Raw genomic sequence first — 10,651 nt, 5'->3', positions numbered from 1 at the left:
AAAAAAAAACGGGAAAAACTTTTAAAATCTTTTTTAAAAAAAAAAAAAAAAAAAAAAACCACCCAGAGGATCTCCCTTGAAACGTTATTTCTGCAGCTTTCCAAGTGACCCTAGGGCTGCACACTGTCTGGGAACGTCCTAGAAGGTTCTGTCAGTGATCGGGTAACAGGAAAAACCCCAGAGTCCTTTCTTTCAAATGGAAGAGGGAGGACAGAGGGACAGAGGAACTATCCAAACTTCGTCTCCTTTCCTTGTGGCTTGTGGTCTCTTCCTCCTCTTCTGCCTTCTCGGAAGCCACCTCACCCTCCAAAGCATCCTCGGCCTCTGCCACCAAATCCACCTCTGCCTCCTCTGCCTCCACCTTGGCCTCCACAGCCTCCTCTGCCTCCACCTCGACCCTCGGCCCCAAGAAGCCACCTTCACCCTTAGGCTTGGCCCAGATCAAGGTAACTTTGTTTCCATCAATTTCACCATCTTCCATGCCTCCTTGGCAGCTGTGGCATCTTGCTCACTGTTGAAGTCTACAAAACCAAACCCTTTGGAGGACCCTGTTTCCCGGTCAGTGACTATCCTTGCATGCATCTTCAAATGAAGCAAATTCTATAAACGTATACCCTTTAGATTTGCCATTTTGGCTCTTGAGGCACATTGATAAAAGTTGCCTTCTCAAATACTTCCTGAAGCGTGTCTTTGGTTGCATTGTAGGAGAGGTTGCTCGAAACCAGAGTTTTCGATTCACCACTCCAAGTGCTATTCTTTCCACCTCTATAGTCTTGATTTTGACCTTTCTCTCCAGTGTAGTATAGAGAAATAGACTGCCCATCAATCTCTGTTCCCTGCTTTTCTTCAAAGGTTTTCTCTGCATCAGCGTCTGTCTTAAATTCAATGTAGGCAATCCCTTTACTTTTTCCATCTTTGCTGATTATTCTGATTGCCATGGCATCTTCAAATACTTCTTTTAATTCATCTTGAGTGACTTTGTAGGGGATATTTTTGGGCCAAAAGTGTCCTTGCATCTCGATCTTTCTTATTGTCTTTTCCTTTTGGTTTCTCTAGTTTAATTTTGTTGCCAAAGACCTTTAAACCGGTGAGTTCCAAACCTTTTTCTAGATCTTCAGCAGATTCAAAGTCAACATAGCCAAACTTCCTAGATGTCCCGATTCTGACATCCACGACAGCAAGATCATTTTTAAGCAAAAACATCACTAATACCAGTTTTTAATTCAGGGATAGATTTGTTATTGTTCAGGTTTCCAACAAACAGATGAAAGGATGTAGTTGGTTCTGTGGCTTCCACCTTCTGTTTCTTGGCCTCAGGAGCTGCTTTCTCTGTGGTCATTTCCTTCTTTCGTTTTCCAGAAACTTCTTTGACAGGCTCTTCTTCCTCCTCATCTTCCGCATCCTCTTCATCATCATCGTCGTCCTCATCTTCCTCCTCACCATTCTCATCCTCCTCTTCATCTTCATCTTCAGCCACAGTCTTGGCTTTGACAGGTGCAGCTTTTGCAGGAGCTTTCTTTCCTTTGGCTTGTGTGGTCTCCATAGCTTCTTCTTCAGACTCATCTTCCTCAACCTGATCTTCCTTATAGCTTCTTCTTCAGACTCATCTTCCTCATCCTGATCTTCCTCCTCATCCTCATCTTCTTCCTCCTCATCATCCTCATCCTCCTCCTCTGAGGCTGGGGCAGCAGCTGCTGCTTTCATCACTGCTGGCTCAAATTCATCCTCATCTTCATCCTCGTCCTCATCATCTTCCTCACTGTCATCTTCTTCCTCCTCGTCACTGTCTTCCTTCTTGGCATTCTTGCCATTCTTTGCCCCCTTGGCTGGGGTGACAGCTCCTTACCAGAAGTTGCTACCAACGCTTTGCCCGGTGTGGCTCCCTTCTTGCCAGGTGCTGTGACTGCTTTGGCTGGTGTAACGGTCTTCTTGGATGGTATGGCAGCTGCCTTTGTGCCTGGGGTGACCGCTGCTTTCTTGGCGGGTGTGGCAACTGCAACCTTTTTTGTTGGAGAAACTACCACCTTCTTTGCTGGAGTTGTGGCAGCCTTACCTTTTTTCTGAGGGATGATAATCTCTTCTCCACTGCTATCATCTTCTTCATCTTCTGACCTTCCTCAACATCACTGTCTTCTTCTACCTCCTTTGGACGAGGACCTATTTGGGAGGGGGGTGTCACCTTGATTTTTCCCAGCCTTAGCGAGCTTCACCATGATGGTAGCGGGTGTGGCAGGCAGGTGTGGCAGGCAGGTGGCGGAGATGAGTTTTGAGGAACTTTAGCGATGTTGATGGTGGCCATGAGCCCTGAAGATCCAGGAGCGTGTCCACTCGGCGGCCAGCTAGGGCTCGAGACTGCACAAGCATTTGCAGTTTGTTTTCTTGTTTGTTGCTTTATGTGACCTGCAGAACTGCCCTGTTGGCAGCCTGGAGGGCTGCTCAGATCCCATTTTTCTAACTGAAGACACTAATGGGAGCTCAGAGAAACGCAAACGGCAGGCACTGCACAGGAAGGCAGCTCTCCTCCACGGAGTGAGCCCCAGTGAACTCCGTGGCCGTGTGGCCTCAGTCAGCTCCAGATTCTCACTCTGGCTACACCACGGGTGCCATATTTCATCAGCCTGCGCTACTCCACACCGTCAGATGCTCTAAAATAATGAGGCACTTACGGGAGAAAAAATACTGCCAATTAGATGTTGTGCTATCCACTTCAAAGGTGATCAAATAAAATGTATAAAACCAAAGAGATATGATACAAAAGGGAAAAAATAGGGCCAAGAAGAGTAAGAGGAGACTTTTACATGTATGAGGGGACTTCAAAAGGCTTTTGGAAAAATGGAATTAAAGTACAAGGTTATTTTGATACAAAAAAAAATTTAAATCCAGGCATGCTTTTCCATAATGTACATTTTTCATGAACTTTTTGAAGACCTCGCTCCATGCACCTTTTTGAAACTGCAAGTCAAACAACTTCACCCATTATCCTCAAAAAGCAAGGGAGGGTGAGCAAAGGACAACAGGGTTACAGGCAGCTAATCCTACCCGCCCTTGGCTGCCGGCCCTTCGAAGGGGGCGAGCCCCTTGGGCTAATTCAGAACCTCTTCCTCGGCTCTCTTTGAGCCTGCTTTTCATTTTGCCTGAAGTTCTGTCTTTTGTCTAGAACTCGAAGACTCTAAAACTGTCTTCAAAGGGCCCCCGAATAAGAGTAAGTGGTCCGAAGACTTCCTAGGTCGTATGACTGTGCCAAGATCCTAACCGAGGGCCAGCGTGAAGTAAAGGTGCAACTGTACTGTGAGGGGAGATGCTGGCACAGTGGCGGGCACGGATCCTAAACGCTACACACCCCGTTTGTGCTGCCACTGCATGCGCTTAGACAAGACGTTGCCTCCTGTGTTAAAAACAAAAACAGAGGCCAAGAGGGGTAGTGGTGGTTAAGGCACTGGACCCCACGTGGCCAACCACAGTTTGAGCCCTGGGCCCAGGTGCATGGGCGTGTGTGCCCAAAATCCCTAGAGGAGACTAGCATAGAAGGAATTATGGCATGGCCACCTCCAGGGGTGGTTCCTCACTGTCCCCCTCTGTCTCTCTCCGGGGAGGGCACACGCCCTATGGCCAAAACTAATAAAACTTAAACAAGCAAAGAGGCCAAAGTTCACAGGCCAGTGAAGCCCTGGGAAGCCCCACAGACCTGTTTGGAGTCGGGCGTCCGCAGGTTCAGGCTCGCGGTGGAGATGGTCAGGGAGGTGCTCATCCCGGCGAACTGGAGGTTGCTCTTCCCCAGGATGCTGGACAGCACTTTGCTGGGCGGCTGCGGAGGGAGAGGATGGGCTTAGCCTTCTGTTCGCTGAAGGCCTCACTGTGGGGCCTCCCTTCACCCCTGGCCCTGACACACCCACCCGCCCTCATCAGGCTTGGAGGATGGATATGAAAGGAGTCGGCCAGGCGGGACTCAACACTGATATGCAAATTCGGGAAGTGCAATGTGAAAATCGCACACTTGCAAATGAGGCAGCCAAAGGAGTGGGCCTTCCTGGACACCACAGGTTGGGGAGCTCACAGAGCCCTCGTGGGTGACCTAGGGAGAGGGCTCGGACCGCCCTCGTCACACCACAGGCTACTTCTGAAGGGAAGACAAAGCTGGCCGGCTCTGGGGGCCGTGAGCAGCCAGGCCATCCAGACAGTGCGTGCTGCTGAGGGGATGGGGCACACACTGACGAACAGCCTCCCCATCAGGGCTTACTCGCGGCCCAGTTAGAACCCAGTGCGCCTAGAGTCAGCCCAGGATGGACAGAAATCACCTGGCTCTAATGTGTACCTCGTCGGGGATGGCCGTGGGCTGTCCTGGCCGGGCACCTTTTCCAGGGTAGCAGGATGGACACTGCCCATGCTCGTCTCCCAGTCCTTTGGGACCACCCTCTCCTTTCTTTCTGGATCAGAACATCTTTCTTTCTTTCTTTCTTTCTTTCTTTTTTTTTTTTTTTTTTTTTTTTGGAGAGGTTTTTGCTATAGGGCGCGTGCACTCACCAGAAAGACAGAGAGAGACAGAGGGACAGAAAGCGAGAGATCACCCCCCAGGGGGATGGCCACACCCCAATCCCTTCTCCTCCATTCTCCTCTCAGGATCTTGGGCACACACGCACATGCACCCAGCGTGAATTTAAGCCACTGGGTCTGGGAACCATGGTCAACTACATGGGAGTCCAGCAACATAGCCATTACGCTAGCTGTTGGTCCCATGTCTTTCTTTTGATATGCTAACTACTTTTCTTTTTAAAAAAGAATCATTTACTTAATTTTATTTATTGTTATTATTATTTATTTTAATTTGCTGCAGGGCATGTGCACTCACCAGTGAGAAAGCAAGCCACCAGGTCCTGGACTTGAACCACGGTTGGCCACGTGGCCGTCCAGCACCCCAACCACCACGCCATTGCTGTGCTCTAATTTGCTGAAGGAGCTGCAGTCCGGCTAGCTCAGCAGTGGGACGCGCTCTCAGAATGCATGAGTGGGGACTGTGCGGTGTAGGTGCTCACGACCCACCTGGATGGCGCAGCCTCCCGTGAGCTAGACTGCACATTCCAGACTTTCGTGGTCAAGGGCACGTGTGCAGTCAGGGACTGAAACATGGTTACTCTGTGTGTGATGTATTGAAACCAGAATGCCGGAGCCCCACCCGTGGGATTCCGATCAAATCCCTGATACAGAGCCAGAAAATTTTTCTCCACTACTTCCACCCAGAGAGCTGTGAGTGGCCCAGCTGTGGCAGTGCCGTATTGGAAGTCATGTGGCTCACGGCAGGTGCAGGGCCTGTGCATGCAGGTGTAGGAACAGCTGGTATGTATGCCTGAGGTCCCGACCAGCTGCAGGGCAGGAGCAAGGGGCCTGTGATGAGGCCCTGCCAAAGCTACCTGTCTCTCCCTGGGTCTCTCACTCTCATGAAATAAAGAAGTAAAACCTAGAGCCCAAGAGAGCCGTGAGGACACCCAGGATTGCTGTGTTAGTACCCCTGTCTCTGTCCTCAGGTGCCCACCTAGTTTTTATCCAAGACCCTGGAGTCTCGCCTCATCCCCAGTCCCTTGAGGGCTGACCAGACCACAGGCTGGCACATCTGTCTTCACTCAAAGTCCTCTGCCTGAAATCTGGTTGCCCTGAGGGTGCACAAAGGGCACCCTCTGAAATGACTCCAACCTCTGACAGTAGCAGAGACAAGCACCCCATTGGCCAGTCTAGAATGGGAAACACACAACCTCCGGGCCCCTGAGGGTCTCCAAAGGCTGCTTTCCCACAGTGCAGTCCGGGCACATGAAGTTCCACCAGGGGCGCGAGTCATAAGTTTACTAGGCACGAAACTAAGAGGTTTTGTGCTTTCTCTTAACCCCAGGTGTTTTTCTTTTCTTCTGGTCAAGCCATCTTCAGGATGGAAATGTCTCACACTGTGGTTGAAAGCGGAAGCTCCAGGCTTCCTCTCAGCTCCACCACCAATGACAGCGTGCCTCTCAGCACGGTGCCTCAGCTTTTATCATCCGTAACCCGGGACATTCTGCGGCATTCTAGACTTGGCTTGTGTTAGCCAAGGAGAGCCAGTTATTACATTTTTAGAAATTCTGGGATCAGCAGTTGGCATAATGGCTATGTCGCTGAGCTCCCATGTAACCAACCGCGGTTCGAGTCCCAGACCAGGTGGCTTAAACTCACGCCGGGCGCATGTGCATGTGTGCCCAAGATCCTGAGAGGAGAATGGAGGAGAAGGGACTGCAGCGTGGCCATCCCCCTGGGGGTGATTTCTCACCTTCTGTCTCTCTGTCTTTCTGGCGAACACACACACCCTATAGCAAAAACCTCTCAAAAAAAAAAAAAAATTAACTAATTAACAGGGGACCAGCAGGTGGCATGGTAGTTCAGGGCACTGGACTCCCACATGGCTGACTGAAGTCAGTTCAAGTCCCAAACCTGGCAACTTGCTTTCTCACTTTCCCTTTCTCTCTCTCTCTGGTCAAATTAAATAATAATAATAATAATAACAAATAAAATTCAATAATTCTTTTTTAAAAAATTAACTAATGGAAGGCCTGCCTGTGGCCTGGTGGTTGAGGGAGTTGGATTGCACGTGGCCAACTGCATTTCAAATCCCAGCTTTTGTGGCTTGAGAAACATGTCAGGTGCATGTGCATGCATGCTCAAAATCCCTAAAGGATGGAGAAATGGAGGAGAAGGGGTTGAGGCGTGACCACATCCCATGGTGGGAGCTTTCTCTCTCCCCTCTCTCTGTATCTCTGCCTCTCCTTGGTGAGTGCACACAGCCTCTAGCAATTATTTAAAAAGTTAATTCATGTGAACTTACATTTAAATACATCACATTGGGAAAAAGACAACAAATAAATGCTCACTGCTCATCACTTCCTAGTCGTTGTGCTACATAAACTGTTAACCGGCCTTCAGCCCACTGTGTCTATTGTCCCTGTGTGATGGAAACACTGTATAATAACACCTTTTGCCAACTCTGTCTTCAGGTAGGTCATGTTGAGAGCTTGAAATGGACCACAGGAGAAATATTTACACCACAGAAATTGGCAGAAGTTATGCATTCAGTGCTACTCATTCCACTTTACAATCCCAAGACCCGGTTGTTGAACATTACCTACACACCACTGGGGACCTCTACCACGAAGACTTGTTACAGTTAAGTGAATTCATCTATATACAGGGCCAGGCACTGTGTTAAGAGTTTGTTGTTAGGACTGTCTTCAGATATTAAGCCACAGCAAGTGACCAGGGTGTCAAGTGTGGTTGACAGGGACAGCTAGCTGTCTTCAACCGCAGAGAGCAATCTAAGTGTCTTTTGTCTGCAGAAGTGACAATAAGGATGATGACCCATTCTGTGTGATCAAAGACATGAGTGGTAGAAATAAGAGAGGAAGTGAGGGAGGGGACACAGTCAGACACGGGGCAGCATGAGCAGCACCTTCCTCTTCTTGAAGGCTCCTTTGGCACCGGGCACAGCTTCGCAAACACGGCTGATGGCTTCCCTGGGGAGGAGAAGAAGAGAGACCCATTTCACTAAGTGTCAGTCAGGTTTATGTAACCCAGAGATGGAACACCTGCACGTCCAGAGAACATAACTGCCTGTTTATTGGCAGAGAACAAGACCTACCAATTCAGGAGTCATCCGATGTCTCCTCTGAAAAGTAAAAGTAGACAGCACAGGCAGGTCACCTTCACCCCGCTGCCTGGCACTGTTCCTGTTCTTTTGGTCGTGGTGCTTGTATGTTAATAGTGAACGAGGGAGCAGTGCCAGTTTCTTTTTCCTTTTGTCTTTATTTATTTATTTATTTATTATTTTTTTTTACATTTGACTGAGATTTCGTTTTTGAATCCCAGCACCCTGAAATGTCCCCTTCTGGGTGTCATATTCATACTATGGTCAGGGCACGAGGCTGAGTTAACCACTGCTTTTGTATAAGATCCTTGGTCCTGGTTCCGACTCAGCTTGGGTGCCCAGAACTGTGAAGCTGGAAGCCACATGCCGACCCCAATGCACGTCCCCAGCCCAGCGGGCCTGAAAACAGCGGGTACGTGTGTGCAGGTCCTGGATCCTGGTGAGCTGCAGACCGGAACAAGAAGACCATGGCATAATCGAGCCATGTGGAGGGGACATCTCTCTTTCACTCTCTCACGTGTGTAAACATGCTCTACTCTGAGTAAAAAAAAAAAAAAAAATCTTCCAAAGTGAGTTGGAATGTAATTTTAAAAACCTGGGGGCCAACCAGTGCTGTCGTGGTTCAGACTTCTGAATCTTACACAGCCACCTGCACGGCTCCAGACCCTGACCTGGTGGGCTTGAGAAACACACCAGGTACATGTGTGTGTGTGCCCAGAATCTCAACAGGAGGACAAAAGATTGTGCCGTGACCATCCCCCTTGGGGGGTGCTTCCTCACTTTTTCTCTCATTCTCCCTCTCTCCAGCTAGCAAACTGGAATAAAAAAAGAAAAAGATTGGACCTTCCAAGTTGATGCCCTTCTGCAGTTAGTAAATATCATTATAGCAGGAGGCTTTGGGAGGCAGAGAGGTGCTCCAGGGACCAGGATGAGTCAAGATGAGGTCACATGTGGGGTCACCGATGCAGCATTGTCCTGGGTCAAGGAGACAGAGTGTCCTCAATACTGATGTCACCAGGGGCCGAGTGCAGCAGGAGTCTCACAGAGCAGGGGGGCAGGGAACGGTGAGGAAGCAGGACATGTGGAGCCTGCCGAGGTCCAAATACAGGTGCAAGGACAGCAGTGACGAAGACGCTTGAAAGCAAGCACAGCTGGACTCTGTGACTCAGCCCAGATGACAATGACAGGGAGAGCGGCCGAAGGTGGCTCCAAATCAGGAGCCCAGGAAGGAGCTGGTGAGCTGCCTGACGCCCACAAGGAGGAGGAGAGAATATTGCGAGAACCCCGAGGAAACGCACACCAGGGAGGCATGACGAGTGAGAGAAACAGCCCAGACACCGCCTCGCTGAGTCAGGCTGGAAATGCATGCCTCTCCTCTACAGGAAAACGGTCACCATCACATACTATGCTTTTAAGAGAAATATGTCCTTGGGGCAGCAGGTGGCGTGGAGGTTAAAGCAGCTGGATCCCATATGGTTGACTGTGCTGTTCGAGTCCCTGACCCAGCAGCTTGAAAAATCACACTGGGCACATGTGTGTGCATGCCCAAATCCCGAGAGGAGGCTGGAGGAGGAGGGGCTGCAGCGTGACCATCCTTCCTGGGGGGCGATTTCTCACTTTCCCTCTCTCTCTGTCTCAGGCAAGCGTACACCCCTATAGTGAATTTTTAAAAAGAGAGAGAGGAATACGTTCTTGCCAAACTAGGCAGAAGAGGCTGATGACGAGCTACACAATTGCTATTCAACTCATCACAGAGCTGGGGAAGGAAATAGTTTTCTAAAAGTTCAGATGCCAGGGAAACTGTAGACGATGAATCACCATGACTGGAAAAAAGTGAAGTGAGAAACCAATGTTTCTGCTGTCTCTGCTGCTCTGTTGATTCTGTAATATTCTAACCGAGATGCTACCACGCCATCGATCCTGCGTCTTCCGAAGTACTTTCTATGAATGATTCTTTACGGAAGAGCAAGTCGTCTCTTTGCAAAACCATGTAGACTTCAGTATCTGCATTTTGTCTGTTTAATTCAAAATAAAAACCGTTTAGGGGCCAGCAGGTGGCGTGGTGGTTATGGCACTGGACTCCCACATGGCCGACCATGGTTCAAGTCCCAGAGCAGCTTGCTTTCTCTCTCTCGTCTCTAGTGGGTGCATGTGCCCTATAGCAAATTGAAAATTATACAATTAAATTAAAAATTCAAATAATTGTGAATCTCTTCACTGTGACCTGTGCTTATTATTTTCATTGATACAGTTGGCTGAGCGAAACCGCTAAATCTTTCTAGCAGGCTAGAAAGAGATGACATCACTGGGCCACCCTGTAACCTGGTGGTTAAGAGAGCCACACCCCACGTGGCCGACTGCATAATTCGAATCCCAGTCCTAGTGGCTTAGAGCACATACCGGGCACATGGGCATACACGCCAAAACGCCTATAGGATGAAAACTGGAGAAGAAAGGACTGCAGGGGGCCACGTCCCATTGAGGGCACTTTCTCCCTCTCTTTCTCTCTCCCCTGTCCCTCTCTGGCAAGCACACACACATTCTGCAAATTAAATAATAATAATAGTAATTATTATTATTATTACTAAATGATGGGATGTCTTCCCCAAGTCATTCGTTAAATACCCCGAATACGCATCAGATTTTTTTTTCCTACCCACTCACATGGAACATAAGAGAAAAAAAATCAGTCTTCAATGACAGTCATCCCAAAGGACACCACCTAGTGTCCAACCTGGGCAGACCAAAGACCTAACGGCACCGTCTCCTCCTGCTGCCTCGGCCAAGGGGAGGTAGAGGCTGTACGTCGGCCTCAGAAGGGATCTGAGGGCCGGTGTGTGGCACGGCGGTGACAACGCTCTGCATCACCGGAGCGCCATGACAGATGGAGGTTCTGTTCCCAGGTCAGTGTGTACACCCCAGGTACGAGTGTGATCTTAGCTGGCCGGGAAGGCTGGCTGGGGCACCATGACATGAGTCCCTGTGGACTCTCTCTCT

The 10,651-nt window shown here is 49.4% G+C and overlaps 1 protein-coding gene across 1 annotated transcript in view; it reads right to left on the bottom strand.

Annotated features, from left to right (window-relative positions):
• SHC3 (SHC adaptor protein 3) overlaps window positions 1–10,651 on the bottom strand; it is a 200,984-nt gene that overhangs the window by 75,263 nt on the left and 115,070 nt on the right. Inside the window, exons 4-5 of the mRNA XM_006154345.1 lie at window positions 7,460–7,523; window positions 3,686–3,805 (exon numbers count right to left, since the gene is read on the bottom strand). Coding sequence (XP_006154407.1) covers window positions 3,686–3,805; window positions 7,460–7,523 — 184 coding nt within the window. The remainder of the gene's footprint in view (window positions 1–3,685; window positions 3,806–7,459; window positions 7,524–10,651) is intronic.

The sequence above is a fragment of the Tupaia chinensis genome, unplaced genomic scaffold (assembly GCF_000334495.1).
Source record: "Tupaia chinensis unplaced genomic scaffold, TupChi_1.0 Scaffold000404_1, whole genome shotgun sequence".
Classification (NCBI taxonomy): domain Eukaryota; kingdom Metazoa; phylum Chordata; class Mammalia; order Scandentia; family Tupaiidae; genus Tupaia; species Tupaia belangeri.
Note: the sequence above shows the minus strand (reverse complement) of the source record. Positions and strands in the feature narration are given on the sequence as shown.